This window comes from Entelurus aequoreus, linkage group LG14, assembly GCF_033978785.1.
Source record: "Entelurus aequoreus isolate RoL-2023_Sb linkage group LG14, RoL_Eaeq_v1.1, whole genome shotgun sequence".
Classification (NCBI taxonomy): domain Eukaryota; kingdom Metazoa; phylum Chordata; class Actinopteri; order Syngnathiformes; family Syngnathidae; genus Entelurus; species Entelurus aequoreus.
The window spans coordinates 30,877,792-30,890,897 of NC_084744.1; the positions used below are offsets into that span (position 1 = coordinate 30,877,792).

A 13,106-nucleotide genomic window follows, 5' to 3' on the forward strand; every position below is an offset into this window, starting at 1 on the left:
CTGGAGTATAAGTCACATTTTTGGGGGAAATTTATTTGATAAAAGCCAACACCAAGAATAGACATTTGAAAGGCAATTTAAAATAAATAAAGAATAGTGAACAACAGGCTGAATAAGTGTACGTTATATGAGGCATAAATAACCAACTGAGAACGTGCTTGGTATGTTAACGTAACATATTATGGTAAGAGTCATTCAAATAACTATAACATATAGAACATGCTATACGTTTACCAAACAATCTGTCACTCCTAATCGCTAAATCCTATGAAATCTTATACGACTAGTCCAGGGGTGGGCAACCCGCGGCTCTTTGACCACTCTGATGCGGCTCAGCTGCATACTTGCCGACCCTCCCGGGGGACTTCCAGATTTCAGTGCCTCTCCCTGTAATCTACCGGGACGATTATTCTACGATTTTCACTCTATCAACAATAATAAGGGCATACTGTGATTACACAGCATTTGGCGCCCTCTACAGCCAGCATTAACAGCATGCCAGATCAGGTACATGTTGCATGCAGCTACTGCTTGCACGCATAAGTGACAGCAAGGCATACTTGGTCAACAGCCATACAGGTTACACTGACGGTGGCGATATAAACAACTTTAACACTCTCACTAATATGCGCCACACTGTGAACCCACACCAAACAAGAATGACAAACACATTTCGGGAGAACATCCGCACTGTAACACAACATAAACACAACAGAACAAATACCCAGAATCCCATGCAGCCCTAACTCTTCCGGGCTATTAAAAATGAGAATCGATTCTGAATCGCACAACGTGAGAATCGTGATTTGAATTCGAATTGATTTTTTAACCACACCCCTACTTACTATGTATTATTTATTTATAATGTATTTGTTCACTGTTCTGTTACAGAGAACAAGGACATTGGATAAAATTGCTATGGTATGAAAAGGTGTAGGATTAAATAAGCTCTGCTTCTTCCTACTCCTTTTCGGACGTGCTGTAATGAAACAACTGGAAACACGTGATGCATTACATTGTAGCGTATACATGTTCGAAATAAACTGAAACTGAACTGAACATTATATAACCCCCGCTACCACCAACCCTGCCCCCCCACACATCAACCCCCCACCCCTCCGTGTGTCGGTTGAGGTGGGCGGGGTTTGGTGGTAGCGGGGGTGTATAATGTAGCCCGGAAGAGTTAGGGATGCATGGGATTCTGGGTATTTGTTCTGTTGTGTTTAGGTTGTGTTACAGTGCGGATGTTCTCCTGAAATGTGTTTGTCATTCTTGTTTGGTGTGGGTTCACAGTGTGGCGCATATTAGTAAGAGTGTTAAAGTTGTTTATATCATCACCGTCAGTGTGATCTGTATGGCTGTGGACTAAGTATGCCTTGCTGTCACTTACGTGTGCAAGCAAAACCTGCACACAACATGTTATGGACTGGCACGCTGTCAATGCTGGTCGTGGAGGGCGCTAAATGCCATATCATCACGGTACACCCTTATTATTGTTGCTTGTGTGATAATCAGCAGATATTTGAGAGAAAAGTGGACTTGAAATACGGGGATCTCCCGGTAAAATCGGGAGGTTTGACAAGTATGACGCTGTCAAGCGCCATTCATATAAAACTTGCGGGCTGCACTAACATTACATTTTCATATTAAGGTGCGGGCCGCGTATCTGAGACCCCTGGTTTATACATAGCACAAAGCAAAAAAAAAAACGTTGTATGCAGTGTTATTTCATTTTAAATTTCAAAAGAGTTATGTGGCTCCCATTGTTTTCTTTAATTTGTGAAACTGGTCAAAATGGCTCTTTGAGTGGTAAAGGTTGCCGACCCCTGGTCTAGTCTCTTACGTGAATGAGCTAAATAGTATTATTTGATATTTTACGGTAATGTGTTAATAATTTCACACATAAGTCGCTCCTGCGTATAAGTCGCACCCCCTGCGACTTATAGTCCGAAAAATACGGTATATTTGAAACAGTCATTTACAACACAGCAATGTGCAAATGACGGTCCACTCAGGATTGTACTGACTTTGGAGCAAAACAAAAAGTTTTGGGTGACAGGAGAATGATGAAAGAGTGCTTGAATGTGGATGCTGAGACCTTAAAGGCCTACTGAAAGCCACTACTACCGACCACGCAGTCTGATAGTTTATATATCAATGATGAAATCTTAACATTGCAACACATGCCAATACAGCCGGGTTAACTTATAAAGTGCAATTTTAAATTTCCCGCGAAACTTCCGGTTGAAAACGTCTATGTATGATGACGTATGCGCGTGACGTCAATCGTTGAAACGGAAGTATTCGGACACATTGAATCCAATACAAAAAGCTCGGTTTTCATCGCAAAATTCCACAGTATTCTGGACATCTGTGTTGGTGAATCTTTTGCAATTTGTTTAATGAACAATGAAGACTGCAAAGAAGAAAGCTGTAGGTGGAATCGGTGTATTAGCGGCTGGCTGCAGCAACACAACCAGGAAGACTTTGACTTGGATAGCAGACGCGCTATCCGACGCTAGCCGCCGACCGCATCGATGATCGGGTGAAGTCCTTCGTCGCTCCGTCGATCGCTGGAACGCAGGTGAGCACGGGTGTTGATGAGCAGATGAGGGCTGGCTGGCGTAGGTGGATAGCTAATGTTTTTAGCATAGCTCTGTTAGGTCCCGTTGCTAAGTTAGCTTCAATGGCGTCGTTAGCAACAGCATTGTTAAGCTTCGCCAGGCTGGAAAGCATTAACCGTGTAGTTACAGGTCCATGGTTTAATAGTATTGTTGATGTTCTGTCTATCCTTCCAGTCAGGGGTTTATTTCTTTTGTTTCTATCTGCAGTTAAGCCCGATGCTATCACGTTAGCTCCGTAGCTAAAGTGCTTCGCCGATGTATTGTCGTGGAGATAAAAGTCCCTGTGAATGTCCATTTCGCGTTCTCGACTCTCATTTTCAAGAGGATATAGTATCCGAGGTGGTTTAAAATACAAATCCGTAATCCACAATAGAAAAGGAGAGAGTGTGGAATCCAATGAGCCAGCTTGTACCTAAGTTACGGTCAGAGCGAAAAACTGCTCCCCTCACCTCCCAGGGGGTGAACAAGGGGATGGGTCAAATGCAGAGGACAAATTTCACCACACCTAGTGTGTGTGACAATCATTGGTACTTTAACTTTAAAAGATGCGTCCTGCACTGCACTCTAGTCCTTCACTCTCACGTTCCTCATCCACGAATCTTTCATCCTGGCTCAAATGAATGGGGTAATCGTCGCTTTCTCGGTCCGAATCGCTCTCGCTGCTGTTGTAAACAATGGGGAAATGTGAGGAGCCTTTCAACCTGCGACGTCACGCTACGTCCGGTACAGGCAAGGTTTTTTTAATCAGCGACCAAAAGTTGTGAACTTTATCGTCGATGTTCTCTACTAAATCCTTTCAGAAAAAATATGGCAATATCGCGAAATGATCAAGTATGACACATAGAATGGATCTGCTATCCCCGTTTATATAAACAAAATGTATTTCAGTAGGCCTTTAATTGAAAGTAAATAAAAAAGGAATTGTGTGACCAAATGTTGCAAATCCCAATGTCAACTACAAGAATAACAAGAAAAAGAGGGCCTCTAACAAATGATGTATTGTTGCAGCTTGATGCAGCTATTCAGAGTGCTGCATGTGTATCCTTCCTTAGCCATAGATGAGTGTACATATTTAACAATGCACTTTTCTTTTTTCCAAGATGTGTTTAAATCGCTAAGAAGCACTGATAGCAAGATCCAACTTTTATTGCTGAAAATAAATGTGGTCTTGTTATCTACCAGTCACAATGTAGGTGCCAAGTTCAGTGTGTTTAATCAAAATAAATATTACTGGAAAAATATCCAGAGATATACAGCACAGTGGAACCTGGGTTTAGGAATCCTGCTATTGGTGAACTTTTTGGTTTACGAACTTTTGTGCCAAGCCAAAAGTGCCTCAGTGTGCGAACCATGTGCCTGTGTCGAAGGCTTCTTTCATTCATTGTGTGTCCCGCTGGCAGCCATTTTGCGCTTGCTTGCATTGAAGAGATGGAGGAAGCCAGCTTCCCACTGCAGCAAGTCTCCAATTGTGAGGAGAGAGCTTTTTTTCCACAGGAGGAGAAAACTTTCTCATTTCAGCATGTCTGTCCAGCGCACACACTAACACACTTTCATTCCCCCTCCCCTTTTCCTCACTCACTCACACCGTCTCCCCTTTCCCTCTTCCTACCCATCCCTCTCCTCCATCACCTCCTTGTTATGTACCATATTTTTCGGACTATAAGTCACAGTTTTTTTCATAGTTTGGCCGGGGGTGCGACTTATACTCAGGAGCGACTTATGTGTGAAATTATTAACACATTACCGTAAAATATCAAATAATATTATATTGCTCATTCACGTAAGAGACTAGACCAGGGGTGTCCAAACTTTTTCCACAAAGGGCCGCACACTGACGAGTCAAAGCATGCGGAGGCCGTTTTGATATTTTATTTTGTAAAAAAACAAAAAAAACGATCTAAAACAGACATAAATTTACAGACAAAACAATGTGTCTGCTTCGTATGAATTATTAGTATTAAAATTAGCTACCATATTTGCTTATTATCTCCCTCTCCCTCTCCATGCGAGACAGGCCCATTCTTTGGCTATTTTTAAGACACTTCTTAAAACCCATTTTTATTCACTGGCTTTTAACCCAGCATGAGACTTTAAACTGTTTTTAACTTTTAACTTTTTTAACGGTTTTTACCTTTTTAACTGCTTTTTATCTAACAAATTGTTCTTAGGGTAATTTCTACTTGCTTTTTAAATGTGTATTTTACTTCTGTTTTAAATGTTATTTTTTAGTCTGTCCTTTGCCTCTATTTCTTTGTGGTGTACAGCCCTTTGTTCTTCAACTGTGGTTGTTTTTAAAGGGCTTTATAAATAAAGTTGGTATGGTATGCTTAAATTTTTACTGTTGTTTTTTTGTCTTATTTCATTTTAAACAATATGCCGCGGGCCAAAAAAACTTGAGTTGCGGGCCGCAAATGGCCCCCGGGGCACACTTTGGACACCCCTGGACTACGTACAAGATTTCATGGGATTTAGCGATTAGGCGTGACAGATTGTTTGGTAAACGTATAGCATGTTCTATATGTTATAGTTATTTGAATGACTCTTACCATAATATGTTACGTTAACATACCAGGCACGTTCCCAGTTGGTTATTTATGCCTCATATAACGTACACTTATTCAACCTGTTGTTCACTATTCTTTATTTATTTTAAATTGCCTTTCAAATGTCTATTCTTGGTGTTGGGTTTTATCAAATACATTTCCCCAAAAAATGCGACTTATATATGTTTTTTTCCTTCTTTATTATGCATTTTCGGCCGGTGCGACTTATACTCCGGAGCGACTTATACTCCGAAAAATACGGTATGTTTGATATACAGCACTGTATAGCACTTTATATTGTCTTCAATTTGTACAAACCTTAACAGAAATATGGACTTTTGTTGAGGCTGGAAACCATTATTCATATTTACATTGTTTCTTTTGGAGAAAGTTGCTTCACTATACAAACTTTTCCATTTAAGAACCCTTTAAACAATTAACCAACTAAGTTTGTAAAATTGAGGTTCCCCTGTATCGATTTATTTAGTAATTGAAAAATCAATTGAGTAGTTTGTTCGATTGATCGAGTAATAAGATAAAACTCATTTTATAGCCTCAATGCAAATTTGAGGAAAAATAATTGTAATAAACAATTGTTCTGCTTGCTGTAACTTCCTTTTTTATATAAATTCACATCATCAAAACTGAAATTGCACTTCGAACGTGTGCATTCATTTTCTTTCTTTTTTTTAAACTCTTGGCCGCCAAACAGATCACAGCGTTCACACACCACCGCTCACATGTGCGCTCTACTGCGGAAACTATGTCCACATATTTTAACTTACGGGCACTCAATGCAGTCCGAATTTTATAAATGTTTAGTAGTTACACTCATTAGATAATTAATCGAAGCAACAGACTATAAATCAAAAACATTTTGTAATTGAATAATCAATTTAATCAATTAATCATTGCAGCCCTAACCATTTCATATCATTATCATCATATTACCCAAAAATATAACATGATGACTTTTAAATAATTTTATACATTTCTCATTTTTAAAAGCTAATTTTAAGCGTCTTAATGGCCCCTGATGTGATGTGTAAAAAAATACAAAGATACAGTAGTTTTAATTTTCCTGATGGAACTCTCCTGAAGGAATCAATACAGTACTATCTATCTATCTATCTATCTAGTGAAGGTGTGCAGACTCGAGCTGCAGTCAGCCTCACAACTCTTTGCCAATGGAGTTAAAGTCACAGTCGGACATTCAACTTTTCTCCACAAAACTGAAAAAGTGGCTTAGGGAAAATCAGAAGCGTGAGCACTAGAACTGGATGTAGTATGGACAAATGGGGCTACTTAAAGGCCTACTGAAACCCACTACTACCGACCACGCAGTCTGATAGTTTATATATCAATGATGAAATGTTAACATTGCAACACATGCCAATACGGCCGGGTTAGCTTACTAAAGTGCAATTTTAAATTTTGCGCGAAATATCCTGCTGAAAACGTCTCGGTATGATGACGTTTGCGAGTGACGTCACGGATTGTAGAGGACATTTTGGGACAGCATTGTGGCCAGCTATTAAGTAGTCTGTTTTCATCGCAAAATTCCACAGTATTCTGGACATCTGTGTTGGTGAATCTTTTGTAATTTCTTCAATGAACAATGGAGACAGCAAAGAAGAAAGCTGTAGGTGGGAAGCGGTGTATTTCGGCCGGCTGCAGCAACACAAACACAGCCGATGTTTCATTGTTTACATTCCCGAAAGATGACAGTCAAGCTTTACCATTGGCCAGTGGAGAACTGGGACAACAGAGACTCTTACCAGGAGGACTTTGAGTTGGATACGCAGACGCGGTACCGTGAGTACGCAGCTGCAGCTTCCAAACATTTGATCGCTTGCCCTTACGTGCGTGCCGCTATGTGCAAGACACGTACGTAACTTCGGGGACTTTGGGGAAATATATGTGCTGTATGAACTTTGGGGAGGTGAACGGTACTTTGGGCTGTGGGATTGAGTGTGTTGTGTGGGTGTTTGATTTGTATTGGCGGGTTATATGGACGGGAGGGGGGAGGTGTTTGTTATGCGGGATTAATTTGTGGCATATTAAATATAAGCCTGGTTGTGTTGTGGCTAATAGAGTATATATACGTCTTGTGTTTATTTACTGTTTTAGTCATTCCCAGCTGAATATCAGGTCCCACCCGCCTCTCACAGCATCTTCCCTATCTGAATCGCTTCCACTGCCCTCTAGTCCTTCACTCTCACTTTCCTCATCCACAAATCTTTCATCCTCGCTCAAATTAATGGGTAAATCGTCGCTTTCTCGGTCCGAATCGCTCTCGCTGCTGGTGGCCATGATTGTAAACAATGTGCAGATGTGAGGAGCTCCACAACCGGTGACGTCACGCGCATATCGTCTGCTACTTCCGGTACAGGCAAGGCTTTTTTATCAGCGACCAAAAGTTGCGAACTTTATCGTCGATGTTCTCTACTAAATCCTTTCAGCAAAAACATGGCAATATCGCGAAATGATCAAGTATGACACATAGAATGGACCTGCTATCCCCTAGAAAATCGCATTTCAGTAGGCCTTTAATCTTTGTGTATGTGTTTTTCACTTTTCTCAACGTTTTTTAAAAGCCTAACCAGGGACGAGGGTTGTGAATTAGGCCTGTGGCTAGAAGTCTTATGTACTTTGACATCGGTTACCTATGGGTAGCAATGTTTTATTGTACTGTCCCTGTCAAATAAATTAATAAATTAAAATTAATTCATATGGGCTTTGTTTGATTTCATTTAGGGCAATATGAGGTTCGGACCTTCGCTATGAGAAAATTGTCATAAACTGACCTTACTCAATTGTAACTGAAGACCCTTGATCTAATGCATACAACATAATTGTATTCACCTGAACCAGTTGAATGAGGTACTGTGACAGCTTGTCATCAGTTAAATATGTCTCAAGGCACTTTACGGCAAAATCTCTGATCATAGGATCAGGAAAGTTGCAGTCCAGCAACTCCATGGCTTGTTCTGGCTTGATGGCCGGCCAGTCCTTCAGAAGGCAATACATCTGATAGGACGAAGGGAAACATACGCTGAGTTATGATAAACGCATTTGATAACAAACCTGCGATACAGGAAACAGGGCACCAGTGTGTACTATCATTTTAAAAATCTGCTGTCTGTCTGTTTGTCCAGACAATGTTGTTTGGAGTTAGGACGTTTCAGCAATGGAAACCTGAGCTCACCTGTGCAACCTCATCTCTGGAGTTCCATTTCACAGCGAGGAGGATCTTGGGAAGGATGTCGGGCATGTTGACACAATAATGTCTGTTGGAGGTACAGGAAAGAACATTAGATTCTGTAATAGCAAGAAAGTCATACCATATTAGCAGACTTTTTTAAGACCAAATAAACACTAGCAGTCGTGAAAATCAAAGCACCCACCTGTGTCTCCATACAAAGTCTTTCTCCTGCTCCGTGATCTCAGACAAAGGGTCTCGGTTACACACTAAACGAAGCTGCTCACTGTCGCTGTCTGTGAAAGGGTTGTCTCGGGCCACTCTGTTGCTCTATTGTACCACATGATAACAAAGTAAATAGCCATATCAGCGGGGAAACTTTTTTTTGGGTGGGTCAATTATGTTGGATTTGGTGATAAACGACACATGTGTGATTTCTTACCAAACTTGTGTGGGAGTAATTAAAGCCAAGCTCTCTGGATATATTCCAGTTTGCATGGTCCTCAATAACGGTCATATCTGGGAATTTGACTGGAGAGCTGAAATGGTCAAACTCCAACTCCAGGCAAGGTGTTTCCTACAAGATTAAAACAAATAACATATTTATTGAATTGCAAAAATACTTTAGTTTCCATAAAATCAAGCAGCTTGTTAATGGTAAAAAGGTAATCTTGTGTTATACAGTATTTTTCGTTTCATCTTGTTCAGTTAACGTTATGAAATATTACATTTGCAAGACTGCATAAATAAGTATTTAAAGGCCTACTGAAAGCCACTACTACCGACCACGCAGTCTGATAGTTTATATATCAATGATGAAATCTTAACATTGCAACACATGCCAATACGGCCGGGTTAACTTATAAAGTGCAATTTTAAATTTCCCGCTAAACTTCCGGTTGAAAACGTCTATGTATGATGACGTATGCGCGTGACGTCAATGGTTGAAACGGAAGTATTCGGAAACATTGTATCCAATACAAACAGCTCTGTTTTCATCGCAAAATTCCACAGTATTCTGGACATCTGTGTTGGTGAATCTTTTGCAATTTGTTTAATGAACAATGAAGACTGCAAAGAAGAAAGCTGTAGGTGGGATCGGTGTATTAGTGGCTGGCTGCAGCAACACAACCAGGAGGACTTTGACTTGGATAGCAGACGCGCTATCCGACGCTAGCCGCCGACTGCACGGATGATCGGGTGAAGTCCTTCGTCGCTCCGTCGATCGCTGGAACGCAGGTGAGCACGGGTGTTGATGAGCAGATGAGGGCTGGCTGGCGTAGGTGGATAGCTAATGTTTTTGCAATAGCTCTGTGAGGTCCCATAGCTAAGTTAGCTTCAATAGCGTCGTTGGCAACAGCATTGTTAAGCTTCACCAGGCTGGAAAGCATTAACCGTGTAGTTACATGTCCATGGTTTAATAGTATTGTTGATTTTCTGTCTATCCTTCCAGTCAGGGGTTTATTTCTTTTGTTTCTATCTGCAGTTAAGCCCGATGCTATCACGTTAGCTCCGTAGCTAAAGTGCTTCGCCAATGTATTGTCGTGGAGATAAAAGTCACTGTGAATGTCCATTTCGCGTTCTCGACTCTCATTTTCAAGAGGATATAGTATCCGAGGTGGTTTAAAAAACAAATCCGTGATCCACAATAGAAAAAGGAGAAAGTGTGGAATCCAATGAGCCCTTGTACCTAAGTTACGGTCAGAGCGAAAAAAGATACGTCCTGCACTGCACTCTAGTCCTTCACTCTCACGTTCCTCATCCACGAATCTTTCATCCTCGCTCAAATTAATGGGGTAATCGTCGCTTTCTCGGTCCGAATCACTCTCGCTGCTGGTGTAAACAATGGGGAAATGTGAGGAGCCTTTCAACCTGTGACGTCACGCTACTTCCGGTACAGGCAAGGCTTTTTTTATCAGCGACCAAAAGTTGCGAACTTTATCGTCGATGTTCTCTACTAAATCCTTTCAGCAAAAATATGGCAATATCGCGAAATGAACGAGTATGACACATAGAATGGATTTGCTATCCCCGTTTAAATAAAAAAAAATCATTTCAGTAGGCCTTTATAATATCTGTATTATCAAAGTTTGTGTACAAACGGAGATTTATCCTGATAATGCCTCTGGTGCTGTCTTCACCCGCTACGGCTTGTTGTATTTTCAAGTCACAACTGAATAATATACAAACTCAGTACTACAATGAAACATTGATTTACGAACCCCCTCATTGTAGGAACTTTTCTATTTACAAACCAGAACGAAAAAAGATTTTAAAAAATGCTTTGGTGTACGAACCTTGTCTCAGAGTATGAATGTTACATCCATTCGTACATGCTGCTGTAAGTAAGCTACTGTGCCACAACACTTTGTGTGCCTTTTAGGTGTTTTGTAGCCTTTTTACAACATGTTTTAGTTTAATTAGCTCAATGAGTTTTTAATCTGGTTAAATAAAAAAGTTACACAAATCAATATGAGTCCAAAGAAAGCAATGGACAAGCGATGTGTTGTTTGAAACATTTACTAGTATGTACAGCATTGTAAACACTTCCTCCCTCTTTCCGCTGCGGGCAAAGAAGATTAACAAACAAGGTTAAGTCGATTTTATTTTTGAATATTGTGGCGACCTGGCTGTTCAAGTTAAGGAGTTTTGTGATATCAGCACTACAGAGCTAGTGTGTGTGTGTGTGTGTGTGTGTGTGTGTGTGTGTGTGTGTGTGTGTGTGTGTGTGTGTGTGTGTGTGTGTGTGTGTGTGTGTGTGTGTGTGTGTGTGTGTGTTTGAGATGTGCGGTTTGCGGACACAACCGCGTAGTCCGCGGATAAACCGCGGGTCGGGCGGGTGACATGACGAAAAAAATAGATCTTAAATAGATTCGGGCGGGTGGCGGTTGTACCAATTCGGAAATATATATACATAGTTAAATGTTGTTACCCACATATGAAAAACGAGCTGATGGCGCATCACCGAAAAAGAAAAGGATTGACTTCACAGAATGGGAGGAGGATACACCTGTGCTTGTTGATGAAGTAGATGATTATTCCTCTACAAACTTCCATCTCGACGGATCAGCAGAGGAAAATCTACTTTCCTTTTGGGGGAAACAAGGACAATCATTCCCAAGACTACAACACCTTGCCAAGAGAATCCTATGCGTCCCAGCAACAAGTGCCGCAAGTGAGCGCTCCTTCAGCGCAGCAGGGCGCATTTTAGAGGCCAGGCGGTCTCGCCTGAATCCTGGCACTGTAGATGCCATTTTATTCCTGCATAGTGCTAACAAACAAAAAAAGTAAGTAGACATACGGTTGGATATGTTAAACGAATTAGTCTACGTTACCTAGGCTATACCAAATAAGCCCATGTCTAACCTATATTGAGTTCGGTCAGCTGAATAATTTTGATGGTTACGTGTTGTTTGGGCGCACTACAATGCAAAGGAATTAAGGCAATTGCGTTGTTTATTGTGTTTTTTTCTATTGGAGATATACTACTGTGTGTTAATTATTTGGCCTCGCTTTCAAATGAAGCGCATCTCCGATTGGCTACAATGTAAGGCTATTTAGCCTGCTTTGTTTGTCGCGACCGTCTATTTTCATTATAATTCAAGTTTGATGATAAAGTGCAGTCTGATGGGTTTGATTTCCCCCTTCAGCTATTTGCCTTGGCCAAAAAGTTGCAGGAAATGTATTATTATTATTTATTTAATTTATTTTTGTTTAAATAGGGATGACATACATATGTTATTGTATAATTTAAGTTTGTGCGCGTGATTGACAGCCTAAGGCTTATGAGGCACTTTTTTTTTTTTTATTTCAACTTAAAAATGTATGAGCCTATGCCTATGCCTACAACATAGGCTATGTGTTTATCTTTATTTTCCTGCCTGTCGTTGACAATGGAGATTGTCTGATATTTTGTCATGGCTGCAGGTCAATCAATAAAGGTTCATCTTTGTCGCGAAATTGTTCACTGTTTCACTGTGCACCCCGCCCTATCCCTATTTGAGCATTATAACGTTAACAAGTTAATATTCATTGAAATAAATTCAGAACTTTTTTTTTACCTAACGAAAATATAGGCCTTGTCTTTCTAAAACATTTTTTTAACTTGTTAAAAGCATCGTTCTGCTTGCTGCAACTGCGCACACAAAGTGAGAGGAACGCACTCCTGATCTGAGGGCATTGGCAACAATAGTCAACACTTTCTTAATGGAAATGACAATAATATTATAATAATGATAAATAATATTATCACGCATTAATATCTCTTAGCCACTAATGCGTGGCCAAGAGATATTCATGCGTGGCACGCATTGAATGTCTCTGCTGCATTGGATCAGTCTCCTTTCTTTAACAGGCAAAAGCTTTCTAACCTCACTAATGCCTTGCATCGTCTATATTAGATATATAACAACGGGCGGGTGGCGGGCGGGTGTGGTTTTGATAAATTGTTGGTTCGGGTGGATGGCGGGTGGATGACGACTTTTGTGATGCGGTTGCGGATTAAATAATTGCCTATCCGCGCATCTCTAGTGTGTGTGTGTCAGCAAGATAGCTGCATAAGGAGGACAGTTAAGCTTGTTGTTGTTGTTTTGACTGTTATAAAATAGAAAGTTAATACACCACTCCCTTGTTATAATTTTTGATATACAGTATAGTATATCGCTTTATATTGTGTTCAATGTGTACAAATCATTACCAAAATATGGACTGAAACACATTATTCATGTTTACTTTGTT

The 13,106-nt window shown here is 40.5% G+C and overlaps 1 protein-coding gene across 3 annotated transcripts in view; it reads right to left on the reverse strand.

Annotated features, from left to right (window-relative positions):
- LOC133664733 (phosphatidylinositol 4,5-bisphosphate 3-kinase catalytic subunit alpha isoform) overlaps positions 1-13,106 on the reverse strand; it is a 99,301-nt gene that overhangs the window by 34,222 nt on the left and 51,973 nt on the right. For all 3 annotated transcript variants that reach the window (XM_062069602.1, XM_062069604.1, XM_062069603.1), the window contains 4 exons: positions 8,812-8,946; positions 8,575-8,699; positions 8,376-8,457; positions 8,033-8,197 (listed from right to left, as the gene is read on the reverse strand). In XM_062069602.1, coding sequence (XP_061925586.1) covers positions 8,033-8,197; positions 8,376-8,457; positions 8,575-8,699; positions 8,812-8,946 — 507 coding nt within the window. The remainder of the gene's footprint in view (positions 1-8,032; positions 8,198-8,375; positions 8,458-8,574; positions 8,700-8,811; positions 8,947-13,106) is intronic.